This window comes from Apteryx rowi, unplaced genomic scaffold (assembly GCF_003343035.1).
Source record: "Apteryx rowi isolate R43461 unplaced genomic scaffold, aptRow1 scaffold_403, whole genome shotgun sequence".
NCBI lineage: Eukaryota > Metazoa > Chordata > Aves > Apterygiformes > Apterygidae > Apteryx > Apteryx rowi.
Window position 1 is genome coordinate 537,522 of NW_020450562.1, and position 17,930 is coordinate 555,451.

General features: G+C 42.5%; 1 protein-coding gene across 9 annotated transcripts in view; it reads left to right on the forward strand.

Annotated features, from left to right (window-relative positions):
* The window catches only part of APOO (apolipoprotein O), a 55,224-nt gene that overhangs the window by 29,146 nt on the left and 8,148 nt on the right, over positions 1-17,930 (forward strand). For 3 of the 9 annotated variants that reach the window (XM_026075432.1, XM_026075425.1, XM_026075433.1), the window contains 2 exons: positions 2,907-3,002; positions 5,957-5,994. In XM_026075432.1, the coding sequence (XP_025931217.1) occupies positions 2,907-2,963 (57 nt within the window). In that variant the 3' untranslated portion in view covers positions 2,964-3,002; positions 5,957-5,994. The other 6 variants (XR_003255140.1, XM_026075427.1, XM_026075429.1 and 3 more) reach the window with 6 other exon arrangements.

A 17,930-nucleotide genomic window follows, 5' to 3' on the forward strand; every position in this document is an offset into this window, starting at 1 on the left:
ATTTTCACAGAAATCATTACATTTTCTGAAGTTTGGTGTTTAAAATGTAGGTCTCAAGGCATCTCTGTTAGATACTGTGAGCTAAGCTGAGATCCGTTTTAATCACTTGCATACTGAAAGCTTATAGAAACCATTGTTTACAGTCCCCCTGGTTCCAAAATTCTTTTGAATTTCAAATAATGATTTTTATTTTTATTTTAATCCCAAGGGATACCAGTTTATTGAACACTTTACAAATGAATGTGTTTATGGAGGTTTCTTATCTATTACCTTTCAGTTGAAACTGTCAGATGTGTAAGAATGCAACGTACTGCCTCTTCTGCTGTGGGATAGTGCTTTGATGTATGAACTCCTCTGGCCATCACTTATGCTAGGAAGCGGTTGTGTTGAGCCAGAAAGTGGAAAGACTGTCTTGAATATGTGCCTCCCTCTGTTAGAGAGCATCATGCCACAGAAGAGGTCTGTCTTTTGGGTCATTGATCTAAACATGGTTTTTGCTTCTGTTGTTTTGGGGATGGGGGTTGAATGTGACTAAAGGACCTTGACACTTTGTTGTAAAATTAGGTGTGATTATCTTCTGCTCCATCTCAAAGAACTCTTTTTTTGAGCTATCCATGTTACTGCTCTATCAGTGACACTCCAGATTCTTTATTTACATAGTGGGCATACACCAAGTGGAGTTACAATAATTCCTTACTTGCTGATTCAGCAGCTGAGTTTGTGTATGAGTAATAACAGTTTAGCAGCAGGCTGACTTGGATTTAGCCCACTAGTGAAGATAAGATAAGGTCTGAGAGACCTACTAATCTCGTAAAAACAAAGGAATGGAGCAAGACCCTTATTTTCTCATATGTTTTAGTAGTTTTTTGTTTTCTTTCTTTCAGGACAAAAAAAAAAAAGCTCATCTAGGTATTATTTGCTTTTTTACAAACTAAAACAAGTGGAAAAACATAGAACATCTATGAACAACTTATTTTTAGTTGGATTGTTCAGAACTCAATAACCCCTGAGATCAGGCTTTATGAGTCAAGTTGTTCATGGTAAGTTGTGAAATGTCATAATTTACAAGTTCCTGTGCTGGAGTTGTATAGTTATAGAGTAGGTCATTATTTTTGACATGGGTGTAGTTTGTAGATGTGATTTCATTTAACTGTTAGCTATCTGGAATTGCAGTCAAAACAGAATGGCTTTTTTGGAGGAAAGAGTTATCTTTAAAGCTCTTGCTACACATATTTGGAATAAGAATAAAAAGTTGAGGTGATTGACTGCAGCTTAAGTACTTTAAATTTTTGTAATGTAGTTGCATGATGCTAAACCCTGTGAGAAAGTTTTAAGTAAAGTGTTCTTTGGAGAATGCCTCTTCAGAACCTGAAATTTTAAAGAACTTAAACCATCTTCAGCAAGTATCTGTGATGTAGTAAAATCCTGATTTTTTTTTTGTTTTTTTTGTTCCAGCAAGTCCCAAAAACATGAAAACCTTCTCTCTCTCTCTCTCTCTCTCTCTCTCTCAATGTGTAAGAAACAGAATTTTATTTTCCCAACCAATTCTATGTAAAGCTAACAGCTCATAACAAGAAATTTTGCGAAGCACTTTACAGAGAGGGAGAAGAGTAATCTTTAGTTATGGGAAATAAATCAGTGCTTCATCCAAACACCAATGTATGAGAAATGAAGAATCAGAAATTTTAAATTATTTTCATAATTGAGTCTTCCTGTTTTGAGCCTGTATCTTCAGCACAGCGTAAGTATGGTCTCATAGACCTGCAGCCTCATTCGTAGTGTTTAATCTGTACTGGAACATATATGCTAACCATCCTGTGGAATTTTTATCTTTTCCAGTCTCTTCTGGCTTATTTTGTTACATTTTCAGTCACATTTATTTAAGGCGTATTGCTGAACATCTCTCTTTATAAGAAAAAGAAAAGGCAATTTAATTTTCACATTCTTAGAATTTATGAGTAATTGAGGTTGAGTGGAACATCTCATCATTTCCTCCAGTCCCCACTCAGAGATGCTATGAAGTTAGATCTGGTTGCTCAGGCTTTGCCCAGTCAAGTGCTGAATATCTCTGAGGGCAGAGATTCAGCAGCCTCTCTGGGCAGCCTGTTTCAGTGTTTGATCATGTGATGATTTTTTTTCCTTATCTATAATAGAAATTTCCCATGCTGCAACAGTGTTCTTTACCTCTTGTCCTTTTGCTGTGCGCCTCTCAGAGGGATCTGGCACTGTCAAATACATAAACACTCATTAAATAGCTGTAGATAGCAATTAGATTTCCCCTTTGCCTTGTTTTCTCCAGGCTGAACAGATCCAGATCTCTCAGCCTGTCTTTGTATGTCATGTGTTTCAGTCTCCTAGCCGTGTATGTGGCCCTTTAAGTATTTTTTTTTTATTGATAGCTATTTAAAACTATAATCAAATGACTGTTTGTTGTAGTATACTTGGCAAATAAATGGACCAGATGCTCTAACAAGCCTTTCTTCATTCTTTGATTTCTATCATTTATTTCAGAGAAAGTGTGAGAACACGCTTTCAAAGGGTGTGTGGTAAAAGAGGCCTATTGTATAAATCAACGCAGAATTCAAAGAATGCAAAATGGCAACTAATCTGTAAGAATTCATCTTCTGTTATTAGTGCAGGCAAAAATGAGTCAATTAAAGCATTTCTGTTGAACTACTTGTTCTTTCAAATCTTTTAATTTCGGAGCTTACTGCAGGAAGACTAAAATTTAGAAACACTTTGGGAGAAGATCATATTTGAGTGTATCTTACTGAATTAGTCTCATCAACCATTTGGTATTGCAAGAACTTTTTGTTTTAGCTTTTGAAGAGGGTTTCTGTTCTAGCAAAAATGTTAATCATGGATTGCCTCAATTGAGGTTTTGTGTGTATTTTTTCCTCCTCAAGGGTGATGCAGATGGTGACAAGCCCCTGGAAGTCCATGCTGTTTCAAATGAGGAGTGAGCCCAGAAGTAGAACACCAAATCACTTGCCATCAAACAGGTAAAGAATAAAGACTGATAGTAATATGTGGCTACAGCAGCAAAATAACCTGGAAAAACTAAGCATTTGCAAGTTTAACTTGCAGATGCCTTCCTTAGATTGATGAATAATTGGGGAAGAGAGGTGATAATTTTATTCATTTTTAGTATTTATCAAGAAAATGCTTTCTCCTAAACACTACTTGACTAATCTAAATACTTCATCTTTAGAACACAGCAAGTAAGTATAAAAGTCTCCTCCAGTGGTTCCCAACTAATTTTTAGCCAGACCTTGTTAAAGCATTGTTTTGTCTCAGCTTACCACTCCTGCCTCCTTTACCAAAGACCTCTTTGCCCTTGTCATTTGCCTCCTCTCACACCTGTGCAGGTGTGAGGAGGGGAGAGGAACCTCTTTCCTGCTGATGATACATTATTCCTCTCAAGCTTCGGCAACACCAGGGTACAACCTCATCCTAAAGCCTGCAACAGTCCACCCTGTGCTTCACCTTTTATGTTGATGCTCCTCACTAATGAGGCATGCCTCGTCAGTGGGGAACCAGTGCTGGAGGAAATGGAGGCAGTGTTTCCCAGTTCTCTGAGCCAGAAACAGACCACTGAGTTGTTTTTTAACATCAAGCGAGTCCCTTGACTGTTACAGTTTCTAGAAAGGTAAAAAGCATTCCCAACTTTTTAAAGATAGTTCAAGATAATAGGACAAAATATGCTATGTATTTGAGGTATATTAGTACTCACGATATTGTAATTGGATGTAGTTTAGTACAAAATATCGGATGATGTATGCTCTATTATCAGTTGATACGGGATGTCTTTTCTGAACATTTTTTCTAGTTGCTCCTCTTTACCCTACATTACTTTTGCATTATGATAAAGAATTACTTTTCATCAGAAAACCTACTTTTGTAGGGACTCCTCACTATTTTTGTATGGAGTGTTCCATTTACTTCCTCTCCCACCCCCAACTGCCAACTACATAAATATAGTCTGGATTTAGAAAACTGCACCATTTTTTTTTTTCCCCATGTATTGTCAGCAGTTACAAATGTTATGCAGATATGATGCAATGCACGCATCTGCTGAGTAAGTGTTCCACTTTTACATGGTCAGTTTTAAAAGCAAAACTAGTCTCTAGTGTTGTGTTTCCATTAATGTATTTTTAATGGTTAATTCCCCTCACAGGGGCAAAGGTATGTTGAGTGGTTCACTTACTGAGGACATTTGTTTGTCCTTCAGATGTATAAATAAAAAGTTTTTAAGTATAAGAGTGATCTCTTAATATTTTATAAAACAACTACATAAAATAAAAACACAAAAAAAAAAAAGGAAGAATAGTCTTGCTTAGAGTAAAGATACCCAGGAAAACCAAGAAGAAGAAAAGATAGATCACTAAAATATTGTGCTTGTTGTGATTTAGGATGGAGCTACTAAATGATAGAAAGACAGGAATATTGATCTCTTGTTTATTTATATGGGACACTGTACAAGTGTCAAGGTTCATCAGAAACAGAAATCCCTAAGTCACCTTTTTTTTTTTTTTCTTTCAACATTTCTTACCCTGTGGATATAATTTTTTTCAGCTCTTTATTTGTTCTTTGAGACTTTAGCACCTTCTTAAAGCAGGTTTCTTTAAAGAAAAGGAACAAAATCTTGTCAGGAAGGTTTATATTAAAGTTGTCCAAAACCTTTGTCCTCAGAATGTCAATCACATAAATAGTAAGTTTTGAGGAATACCTCGTTAACAGCTGCTGTCTCAGATGTCACTTTACTGGTTGACTTTTTAAAGAGTTAACCTGCTCACGTACCTGAGTGCTTTTGAATTTGCTTACTTTGCCTCATGTTGTTTCTAGAGGAGCTACATAAATGAAACCACTAGATTTTTGACCTGGAGGAGCCAGATGGTGAAAGTTCAATTCAGTATCAATTTTCAGCTGTTCTGTGGGGGTGGTGATTTGTTGCTTCTGCTGGAATTCAAATCCAGTTATTCAGCTCCATGCTTAAGTCCAGATGTTTTGTTGGATTTCAGTGATCCCAAAGGTTAGAGAGCACTGCTGTGATCATTGAAAAGATGTGTTTGTTTATACCAAATGAGATCAGTCCTAACAGTCACACTGTATTTTAAACTGTTGGCAATATTCCTAGTTGAATCTGGTTACTAAAATAAATACAATGTCATTTTCCTCAAAGATTTGTCACAGCATGGGTCTTTGAATTAAATGGTCAGCCCAGGACAAAATCGCTTTGGAATGGAGACAGGCAGTAACATATACCTTCATTCCAAAAAAACAGCAGCATTGCACCTCCTTTATTGCGTGTTAATAGTTATATGCAAACTACAGCTCAAACCACATCCCGCTGTGGGAGAACTAAGCTTTAATTTTATCCATCTGTTGTGCTGATGAGTTGCATGTAAGCTACATGAGTCCGTGTTTTTCCATGAAGACAGCATATCTCATTTTCACTCTGTTCAGGTTCTATATTTTGCTATTTCTATTTGTTTAAGTTATATTGCCCTAGATTTAGGGCAGAGTAAGCAAGATCAGGGAGAAAATACGCTTAACAGGAATTAGAAAGAAATCCATTTGAGAAAGTCAGTTTATTACACAAGACTGCCTGTGGTGTTTTGTTGCTGGGAAGTGTTCTTTCATTTTTATATTTGCATACAGCTCGACTACAGAAATCAAGATCTCTAGAGCAATCTYTGGATGAGATTAATAATATTAATGATTAATGCTCTATTGCTGTGGCTGCAATCAGTAATATGAAGCATTAAATCTCTATACTAGGAATAAATCGGCATTGAAAATATGGATTCTGATCAACTTGCCAAACCAAAGGGAAAAAAAAAATTAAAATTGCACTCTGACAGCGGGTACAAAGAGTCTATGATGTTTTAATTCTGCTTTCTCTCTCTCACCCTCCCTCTCCCCTTTATCCTCTGTCCACTTTCTTTGGGTATAGATGACTATAAAATTTAGATAAGAGCAACAATTTCAGAAGAAAAAGACAAAACGTCTGAATCCATTTTGACTTTGAATGTGACTAATCTGCCTTCTGCCTCAGGAAAGATTGACAGCACCCTGTATCATCTTCTGGTATGSAATCTCTGAAAGGACACTGCGTATTTTGTGTCAGCCTGAGACCTTGTCCTTAATTCTGCAGTGGGACTCAGTGGGTCTTATTGCAAGGTCAGCAAGTAGGAAGTCTCAAAATTCCTCAGTCTCTTATTATTATTTATATGTAAAATAAAATTCCAATTACATAAACAGTTCTGATTGTTTTCCTCCTCCTATATTCTTTAACTAAAATATGACATTCACACAATTTATGAAACATAGTAGACTGGTTCTTGAGATGCTGTTGACAATGTCTATTTTAAAAAGTGAGGAAAAGCTCCAAGTAGCATGATGTTTCGGTTAGCGTTAGCTAATAGAATTACGAATGCAAACAATTACAATGAATCTTGTGTTTTCTCTGAGTCTCCCCCTCCTTTTTATACAAATCTTCTGCCTCATCAGTGCCAGTGGGAGGTATATAATGAAGCATCTGTGAGTTCCTTTCTAGTAGATGGATGGGAATGGAGCTGTTAATGTTCGTTCTTGTTTTTGCTTGAATGCACAGCGCGGTGAGAATCAGAGTGTTGTGTTGGTGGGAACCAGCTATAGAATGACTTGGCTGTTTCCTTATTGCCAGCCAGGGGAGGGGAAAAGTGAAGCAGAAGGGAAATACAAAAGGATTTCCAGCATTCTGAAATCTTTGCACAATAAAACCCTTTCATCGTTTGTGGCCATTTACATGAAGCTCTCTTTTGGGGGATGGTGTTTTGCAAGTTACTGTAATCCAAGTAGCTCATAGCATTTAAAACTTTATTGGTGAGTCTTTAATGCTTGTAAATCAACCATCAGTGAATATAAGGGGAATGAGGGAAGGATAGAATGCTTGTGAGGTACTAACTTTCTAAAAAGAATAGGCAGGAAATACCAAGTAAATTGGATTTAAAAATCTTTTTTTAAATCATCGTTATTTCTTGGTAGGTAATTCCCTTGGGCATATTCCACAAACATTTAGAGAAAAACAAACAGACCTTGGCAATGCAAATATCAGTCTATGTGGGCATTATAAAACAGGCCAACTCTTCAATACAGGCATAAGGCATGTGGTTGCCTTAGGCAGGAAAATAGTATCTCACAACATGCTCCGTGCATGTTTTTATGAATGTTTTGTGCTGGTATGGATGGGTGCTTGCTGGTTTAGCAAGGAGAGCAGAATTCTTGCATGATAAAAATTTTTTTACTTGAAATTTGCCAACATAGTTCAAACAGTGTTGGGAGGATCAAAGTAGTGTTTTTGTCAATAGTGGAAAAGAAACTTGGGGAACGGACATGTTGTAACTGCTGTGTTGCACTGCTCTTACAATATAAGCACAGATTTCTGTCTTCAGTTAAAGTAGGCCTGAACTTGTATGTACTCATGTCTTGGGGGAAATTATTACCGTTGAGTTAGGAATACAGATTTAAATACCTACGTTTTGTTCAGCATTATTTGACATAGGCCACACTGGCATTTAAGAACATAATTACTTGGTGATTCTTAGGTATTTTGACTCTCAGACTGCACCAAGATGTGCTTCCTCATTCTCCTTTTTAAGGCAATTGTGACCCTTTTTTGTTCCTTTATACTGACCATGGAAACAAAATGAAACTTGCTGTGTACAGTCTGCTGCATTAGCTAATCTGCATTCAAACACAGTAGCTTTGAATCTTTTTTCATATGTGTGTGTGTGTGTTTAAAGAAATCCTGTGTTGAATAAGTATCATTTGAGTCAAATTCATTTTGTTTGATTACATCTTCATACTGTCTATTTATGCTAGCTCTTAAAAATGTCCCAAAATGATGGACTTCAAAATGGAATGCTTTTATCTAGTGGGAGATGACTATCTCCTTGCACCTGGAAAAGCAGATGATGAGAGGATGGTTCCAAAATGCGAACAAGATAGCTATAACTGAAATCTTTTCCTTATGTCCTCTATCTAAAGTTTTCTGTGAGTACAAAAAAGTAATGTCCCATGATGTTGTGAGTGCAAAAGATCATAAATATTCAACTCACTTGGCACAAACACTCCTAATGGAGAACATGAGAGCAGTTGACCACAGTTCATATATTCCTGGGACTATTTCGTGTATGCATGTGTTATCTTTTGCCAGACTTTGCCTGTGGGTATTACAAAATGTGCTAAAAACAGCATATAACCCAACCCAAATTTCATGTCAACAGTCTGGTCATCCTTCTGCTCTAAGCCTTTCAGTTTGGTAACTGGAGTCTGTGCAACTGAGGAAATAGTGTTCTCATCTCAACATCATCTGTCATAGTGTCAGTGAGCAGATATGTTGGGGACAGGTTGCAATGTCCTCTCTTAAAAGAACTATCTTTGATCTCTCCAACACAGGAGAGCTGCAGAACTGGAGATCATTAGGTTGGCCTATGCAGCCCTCCTATCCTGGGTGGAAATCCTTATAGATAGTATGTTAGCAATATATTGAGTAAAAGTGGATAGCGTAGCTTCTCCTTTTGCTGCAAAACCTTGCAGTGTTGAATAAAAGTGTATTTTGCCACATGTGGTCATTGCAAAAATCTGGGTTAGACTCAATACTCTAAACACAGATGGCTCCAGACACAGACTTCTCAGCAGACGTTGTAACAAAAATATTTTGGAGCCTTCATCATTGTATCTGTTACCTTTTAAGAGAGCTATAACTACAGTGCAAGAAGGAGCAGGACTGACTTATATTTTAGGGCTGGAGAAAACAGCTGGGAAGCTGAAATGGCTTGCTGCAGCCCTGGTTATTAGCCATGGCAGAAAATCCCAATGTAAGAACATTTGCTTCAGAAAAGATACAACCCTCCCATCCCACTATACAATTCTCTTCTTTTTTTTTTCTTCTTTTTTTCTTCTTTTTTTCCTTTTTCTTTGTTTTCCATTTTTCTTTTTCTCTTTTCCTTTTTCTTTCCTTTTCTTCCCTTTTTCCTCCCCCCCCACTTTTCTTCCCTTTTTCCTCCCTCCCCACTTTTTTTTTCTTTTTTTTTTTTTTCCCTGGAGGTCATTTCTACACCCTCAAGGGTATCCCTAGCTTCTTGTAAAGCCAGTTTTGTCAGGATAAGCCCCTATTAACAGAGAATGTTTTGGCTGTTCAGGCTTGACAGAGAGGCCTGCCTAAATTCCCATTGGACCTTCCTTTTCGCCTGGACCCAGCACCTCAAAGCAGGATCAGCTACTGTGTCTGGATGGCCTGGTGCCTGTCTAGGTCCACACCACTGTGGAGTGTTTTTGAGAGGTACAAAAGCTTCTTGTTTACAAAAGAAACCTTTGCTAGCAATATCTTAACTACAAAGTAGAAAAGGATGTTTCTAATTGCATCACAGCCCTTCCTTCCCCTTAAGTCTGGACCATTACCTGATTTTGGTAGTTCTTGACTGTGTATTGTTCTTAAAGTGACTGGGACTGATAGCTTTCTCAAGGTGTCTCTGGGAGCAGTATCAGTATATTAATACAATTGCATTGTCTCTTCCTGCTCCGTGTCAGTGAGGTTTATCATCAGTCACCTCTGGTTAAAGACCGGGGTCTGATCTGGACTTTCGTCTTGTTCCCTTGACGCTCCTGGATTTCTCCAGAGTGCTGCTCCCACCACCACTTTTTCAATCTGGTGTTACTGGTAGCATTCAGAGTTGGACAAATCAAGGTGGGCTCAGGGTGTCTCACAGCTGATTACCAGCCTTCTTCCCCTAACGATACATTTTTTGTGGAGGAAATAGAGCTACACTACCTGCACCAGAGCAGCCTCTCGGACTCTGTTGTCTCTTGCTGGCCATTTTTGGTGCTTTTAAGGATCTACCTCTACCAACAAACATTGAGAACTGGTTGGTCATGTGGGACGCATCCAGCTGTGGCAGGCAAGCCTGGATGCTAGTGATGCTCCATCACCCGGCCCAGTTCCTGAGGCAAGGTCTTGTTACTGGTAAGCTGTGCTGTGAGGCCTGGACTAAGAAAGCTCTGCTGGATGTTTTGGAGTGGTTCTGGAGAGAAGGAGACAGATCCTGGTGACTTGTTGCTGTGTGCCTGGGCAATAGCCACGCAGCAGCTGGAGCTGCGTGCAAACGCTGTCCGAAAGGCCAGGTCTCTGCGCCCACCGTGACAACAGTGGCGCAGGTCCTGGGAGAGCTCAGTCAGGAAGTTTGTGCTTATAATAGAAAAATAGAAACTGAGCAAGAGTTAAGAATTTAATTTGATGGTGACTAAAACTAAAGGATGTACTTTGCATGCAGTCTGAGTGTCCAGTCTTGGTCAGTGATATGAAGTTCATAAAACAGCGGCACAGAGTAACAAGATAATGTCATTTGCTATGTGCTTTACCTGGCAGCGAGGGCAGATGCTGTGTCCACAAGGCTATTGCTGTAGTCTTTGAGCAATTTCAATCCATTAGTCCTTCTGCCTGAGAAGGAATAGCTTTGAAACATCACGTGTGTGTAGCCCCATCTACAATGAGGCTTTAATCAAAAACACATCCAAAGAGCACAATTGAGAATGTGTTGCTGCGTATGTATGTTTTGCATTTGTTCCGTAAATGGCAGGGTGGTGCAGTTTTTCTTTTTTTTGTATGCTCCCCAAATACTGGAAAAGCTTTAAATGGGTGTCTATATTTTTTCTTTTGTTCTCTCTCTCAAACACTGATCTGTTTCTGCAAAGTAACAGGTATATTTTATTCATGTACGTGTTGGAGTTGGACTCAAAACTTGCTAGCCTCAGTTTCAAAAGCGCGAAGCCTGTGGGCATCGTTATTGAGAATTCAGTAGTGCCCGTGAATGCCTCCCTGTAATACCCACTAGCCGAGTTATGCAGCTCTACGTTCTAAACTTATTTTACCAAATTACCTTTGGCATGTGTTTAAAAAAGAACTAGCAGCAGGACCATGTTTTGTTTTGTTTTTAATCTCGTTCCGCATTTAGTGTGGATGTTTCAGTGCTACTCAAATATGTGTTGTGCAAAGTGTTACCACCCCGTAAAAGCAGCAGAAGCCTGCAAAGCCATCCCTGGCGCGGGACTTTCGTGCCAGCCTGTTGAGAAAAGGATGGCAAATCTCTTGAAGAGTGGGGTTTGACTGACGTGTGTTGGTGGTTAAGAAGCGAGCAGAGTGTTTGCTGGTGGCACGGGGCACGCTGCGCTGACGGGCTGCGGGGGAGTAGGTCTTGCGTGGTCAGGGCACTCGCTCAGCGTGCATTTTAAGGTAGCGGTGAGATCGGGAACCTGGATAAAAGAATAAATTTAAAAGGTGAACCTCATTTCTTCCTTCTGTAGATAGTACTGTGTGAAGACTCTGAAAACATACCGCTTTCCACACTGAAGCTTTTTTAAACCTGGTGTTTTCTGTCCCATTGCAATAACAAATCTGAATCTCCCCAAATCCAGTCTGGAGCTGAAGTACCTTCACTCAACTTCAGGGTGCAGCAGCTTTGCCCATGAAGAAGTATCAGCTCCTCTGAACTGAAAATTACCCATAGGCGGTGTTTTGCGGGGAGCATTGAGAGAGGAAGAGTGCTCCGGCTTGTGCACTGGATGGTCCCCCCTCCACACGCAGCCTCCATGCCAGGGAGAGGGGGAAGGACGGCAGCCATGGGCAGAGGGCTGCCGTGAGGCCCCTTCGGGCCAGCTCCTGGCTGTCTCCTGAGAGGTGGAGAAAAGCTCTGCTGTTTTTCTAGTGAGTTGGGGGAATGATGGGGCATTAAACCAAAGCCGTCTGGCTGGAGGCTAAGTGGCAGTACCTACGCACCAGCAAAGGGTTGTAAGTGGTGGAGGCAGCCCTCATGCCTGTTTTGGGCCCTTACCCTTTTTTTGTGGTTGTGTAAAAATTGCATACGGAAATGTAGAGAGTTTGTATCAATCCACAGAGAAGGAGAAGGGATTCTTCCCTTCCCCCCACTCCCCGTCCTAGATTAAGTTCACTGACATAGTTTCTGTAAACTTAGCAAGCCTCAGACTCACTTCCTTTTGTAACGCGACCTGAAAGAGCTATTTCCTGATTCGTACGGCGCTGGTGTATGTGCCCACTAAGTGCTCATTCATACCATGAATCATAAAGGTAACCTCCGGTCAAAATGCGCTGCCGATAGCTTGGTTTAGTACGAAAAGAAAAGAGTTTTGCTATTCAACACAACAGGCTGAGTCATCTGTGCTTTTACTGGGCAGTTGTTTCTCCTTGGTGCSCATGGTTTTGGGGGGGTTTTTTGGTTAGGTTTTTTTCATCTTAAAAGCATCATTTGCAAACTGCCTGAACTGACATTAGCCAGGAAAAGCGCCAAAGCTGGCCCAACATGTGATGTTTACTGTCGTGTACCAGGCTTGCCGCAGTGCCTGTATCCAGCGGCAGCAGGAGCTGCAAGCGCGCCGGCCTCGATGTGGCAGTGCCTCACCAGCCAGCCCAGGCAGGCCTGCGGCTCCGCACAGCCCAGCGCCCCGTAAACAAAACGAAGATGCTGGAAAAAACTCAGCTTTGCTCTGCTGTAACCAGCAGCAAACGGCTCATTTTCATGTCTGTGGTTAGATGGGAGATTAGCAAGACACGAGCCTGCTGTGTTTATCCCTTCGGTGCTCGTCTGCAGTCTCATCTGACAATAAAAAAGATCAGCTGTTACTGGCTGCCTTACGGAGGAAACGTGTGCCTGCTTGGCTCGCAGCGGTCTTTGCCAAGCCCAGCCAAGTTCAAAGGCAAGAGAGCCAATTCATACATAATATTGGAGCGTGCTGTCTTTGGGGAGCTTTTGCACCGCATCCAACTGTACAAGGACGTGGCCCTGGGGCCAAACAACTGCTGGCTGTACTTTTGCCTTGATGGAGTAAGATCGGGACAAGCTATCCTTGTACAACAGAGCAAAATACACAGATGCTAAAATCAGCAACTTTGTTTTGACCRGGAAGCATGTTCCCAGAGTAAACAGTAAAGGGGAGAAAGTCTTTGCTTGTGGAAAAAAGTGGTAACGGTGTAAGTGTGCGTGTGCGCATCCTCTTTTACTACCACCGCCCTTCTCAAACTGGTTAAAAAAGCTGGATATCTAACTGTTGCTTTTTAGCTTTTTTTTAAATCCTGCCCCATGTAGATTATATTAGTCCGCTAAGGTGAGTGACTATGTTATTTGAGAAATGTTAGAGGACAGGTGGCGAAAAAACACCCTCAGCCCAGGGCTGGCCAGCGAGTCACACCCAAAGGTAACAAGTGCGAGAGCAAAGAAGGAGCTGTTTTAAGTCTGTGGTAGGTGAGCTGAGGCGTAAACCAGATATGCAGAGATGCTTGCGTAGGCCAGGTCCCCTGAGCTGGGAACGTGCTGTACTGTGAGAGTGTTTTAAGTCTCAGGAGCCCCGAGGGTTCGCTGCCGTGAATAAACTGATAACCATCAGCTGTAAATAAGTGGTCATAAATAAAATCGTAACAGCTGAGGAGGTAGCAGTGAAGTAGCTGTTTTAATTGGTAATCCTGTGGGATTTGTCATATGTTTGTTTTTCCCTTGCAGAGGTGAAGAGCATGAGGGGAGTAGTTTCAGCTGTGTACAAGCTACCCCAGGGTTGTCCGAGTTTCCCCCCTTCCTCCCCAGCTTAGGAGGTGTTTTTCAAAAAACATCTGCCTATGAGCAGGCTGGGGGAAGCCGGGTGAAACACCTGGCCACCAAGGAGAGCTGGCCCTGCCAGACGGCAGATGCATCGGTCCCTGGCCACCCACGGCAGTGGGAACTCGTCTCTGGAGTAACTGTGCCAAAAGCACTGCAACATTTCCCTCCTTGATTCTTTGCGTGGACTTGTCTTCTCTTGCCCTTGCGTGGTCTGTGACCCCTCTCCCTGGCCCGCTCTCCTGGTGCTGCCTGGAGCGCCTCCCTGGCCCAGCTGCACTCGCCAGCGTTTTGTCTCTTGGTAATTTTCTTGAGGAATTGTGACACCTCGTCTTCCCCCACTTTCCAGCCTCCTCGTTTATAGATTCCTCAAGCTCCGTCTCGTGGGTGGTGACTGCTGCAGGCTTTCATCACTGGCTTTTGCACAGTATTTCCTTAAAATCTGGTCAATTATTATTTTAATGAGAGTGATTTTTTTTTTCTTTTTTTTTAGGCTTTCAGGTTTGTAGAGAAAAGCCTAAAGGCTGGTGAACAAGAAGCTCTTTTCAAGTCACAGTTTTGAGCCCAGTTGGGCTTTGGCCCATGGGGACAGCCTACAGGTACGGGGCCACGGCTCAGCCCTGGCACAGCTCCCAGCGCCCCGGAGCTGTTACCTGCAATGCCAGGTCCGTCGGGCTGTGGTGCAGCCCCCATCACCGGTGAGAGTTTCACTGGTCTCCGTTTGGGTTGTCCCTCAGCTCGGTGCAATAACAGCCTCTCTCCTCTGCTACGTGACAGGCTGTGGGCCCCTGAGGCTCTCCCTAAAAGACTGGGGATGACGGTTTTGCAGTCCCAAGTTAACTTTCCAGCGCTTTCCCTGTAGAAATGGATGTTATAGTACACCCTGCATAAAAGGGATATGTTTGAAGGATGTGAGTATTTATTTATGAAGAGATTTGGATTGCATTTGTTTTGTTTTTTTTTCTTTCATGCCAAGTTTCCTGCTCGGGTACAAGGAGCTGTAGAGGACAAGTGACCTGACTCGTGCGATGTTGTTGCATGTGAGCTCCTGGGGCAGGACCTTCCCACCGCGGCAGTGGGGAACGCAAGGCATGGGGAGCCCCAACGAACCCCCTTTTTTCCTTTTGTAACTGCAAGGCGTCTTTGCGCTATTTATGTTGTGTTAGGGCACAGCAGAGGCTGAGTTTATGTGAGGAGCAGATCCTAATAAATCTCCTAATACAATTTCCTCTCCTCCTCAGGTGGGATTTATTTATTTTTTTCCAGGAAATGGCAATTCTCTGGCAGTATGTTGGTAACGCGCTTGAGAATTAGATCAGGTTTTAACAATTAAAAAGTTGTGCTCACATGTGTTTGTCATGCCAAGTTTTCTTTTGATTGCTCTAGAAAATGTGTTCTTCAAATGTTTTGACCTCAGTAAAGGAAAATGAATATGAGAGTTAAAAAAAAAAAAATTCATAGAGAACAACTTATTCATATTAAGATCTACAGAAGAGCTGCTTGCTTCTTTTAGGATGGAGATATATCCGCTGATTTATTCATCGCATTTATTTAATTCGTCCTTAAAAAAACATAAGCAAACTTACACTAACAAAGAAGAAAAGGAAACTGCTAACAGGGCCTCTCCAAGCATGCCTGTGCAATCACACTGCCTTAACTCTGTTTATAGATTAACAAGATTAAGCCATCGATTATCATACTGAAAACAAAAGTAGACAACCTGAAGTAATTTATTATATGATAATTGCAGGGTGGTGCTACTTTTGGATTGGTAAAAGTTTTCAAATGCTTTGCTTGAAAAGTGCACCAGATGTGTTTTACAGTGCGCRCTTGGAGGTTACAGCCGCGTCTCGGCAGAGGCAAGGATTGCCTGCTGGGCGCTGAGTTGCCTGCATGTTATCTACATTAAGGCTGAGTCAGTGAAATGAGGGGTTGCAGCAGGGCAGGAAAGAACAGATAACACCTAATCTGGAAGAGCCTCTGACTAAAAAGAAACGGGCAAGTTTTGAAAGCCTGACCAGTATTTTTAGGGCTTGCTTGAGAGGCAGCCGGTGTTGCAGGAAGCGCTGGCGCTCGCCCTTGACGTTGGGCTGCGTGGTGGCACCACACGGTGGAAATGCCAGAGGAAGGAGTTTCGGGAGCACCCCCGAAGCCCTTTGGCTCCACATGCGGCGATTCCTGTATTTCTGCTTGTGCCGGCGGGCTGGGCCGTCGGATCTGGCCCCCATTCCCACGCCCGTGGGGTCGGAGGGGGCCTCTCCTGCGTCTCCAGCCGTCCCAAGGGAGAGTTGCTGCGCAAGCAGGGTGACCTCAGCGGTGTGACGCCACCGTGAGTTGCACCGCCATGAGTCGCTCCGCCGTGGGCTCAGCTGGGACGCTGGCTCCCCATCAGGCCAGCGAGCACCGCAGCCCTTTCACCGAGCGACCGCACTGGCAGGGACCGGGGACACCCCGGGCACTGTGCAGGCACCCAGGAGCGGTGCTGAGCGTGTCCCTTGGTGCTGGAGGAAGGACACGCAAAACATGTTGCTTGGTTGCAGTGGTTAGCAGCAATTCCCAAAGGGAGTTTATAGCACTCACTTTATACTGGTAGTTGTTCATGCCTCTTACTTAATGCTCTAACAGTACRGTTGCTTGCTTCAAGAATAAAACCCTTAGGATAAATCACTTGATGCATAAATGCAGCTTTTAGGTTTTTTAACACACTTTCCCTAGTATTGCTTGGGATATAGTCATTAGAAGTGCTCTGTTATTCTTTTAGTGGGAAGAAGACAAAAATGCAGCATGATTATACACAAGTTACTTATGCACCTTGTCACTCAGATACTGTATTAGTTGGGAAAGTAGTAATGTTCGCACTCTATTATTATGGGAAAAGTGTTTTAAATGCAGCTTTAATGGAGCAAAAGGAGAGGTGCTCACCTGTATGTGCTCACTTGTCCATTATGTGAGTCACAAATAACTACGAGGCTTTGTTTTTAAGATGCTTTGAAGAAAAAGGGATGTAATTAATGGTGGAAACTGTACCTGATGTCTGTGAGAGGTGATCTGTGGGTGTCTACAGTGCGGCTGCTTCATGGTCAGCCCTGAAAAGTCCCATTCAGCGGATGCCCAGTGCAGCATGTCAGCGCGTGAAGTTGCATTTCCCCCGTGGCACCAGCCCTGGGTGCTCCGGGAAGGCCAGTGCGGTGCCTGGCRCCGTCCCCTGGCGTTGGCAGTTCTGGGATTGGGGCTGGCCCCAGGAAACCACTGGCCTGCCAGGGTGGCCACCTGTTCTCACAGGGACCCGCTGGCACTTTCCCTAAAATGGGTAAGTATAGAGGAAAACACATGGATGGAAGTAATAAGCAGGCAATGCTTGCTCGAGCCGTGCTGGGCCGTACGTAGGTGCCTGGCGGGTCGTGTGAGTGGCTGTGGCCGGAGGGGACATGCGGTGAGTGGCAAAGGGGAGCTTTCCACAGGGTGGTCACCTGTGTTAGATACTGGCATTATTAAGTCTTCAGCTGCTCTGTTTTTTTTTTTTTTTTTTTTTTTAAGAAACCAATCCACTGAACTGGAAGCACAAAAATATACAATAAACCATGGTAAAGGAGCTTTTTTGCTTATTCCTTGTACCCAGGGCCTCTTAAATCTCAGTGCATGCCAGTCTTTGAAATTTCCAGCCTTTCAAAAATTCATGTCATAGGTACTCTTTCATTTGTTATCATTTCTGTATGCTTGCGCTTTAGTCATTTCATAAACATATCTGTGACAGCTACTGTTCCAGTTCTTACCAATTTTCTATATTTTTGTTTCCAGCACTCCATAACTGAGCGTGTCCCACCAGTAAGAGCAAGTATGTGTTATTGCTGCTCCTGTGTGCTGTTAACACTGTAGTGTCTTGGAGGCGGTGGCAGGGTGTTTCAGGATTGTGAACCAGGGGCTGCCTAATAACCGAGGCAGGTTCTGGTGTCTGCTGCTTTCAGAAGACACATCCGTGAAGGCCCACCGGCTCGTTTCAGCTGAAGGCAAAGCCATGAGTCCATCCTATTGCCAGTCACCAGTATTTAAGCTATTAATGTTGAACCATACTGTTCTTCTGAGCCTCACCAGAAGGGAGAGAAGCTTGCTGCAAGGGCCCACTCTAACAGCTTTCTAGAATTACCTGCTATACAGCCACGAAATCCGGTGTTTCGTGCAACTGCGTAAAGCCCGCTTATGGATTTAGTGCTGTGCTGTAGGTTATCAGTGTATGCCTTTGCTGGGGGGAGCTGGCTGTGCAGAGAGGCGATCCTGAAGGCTGTG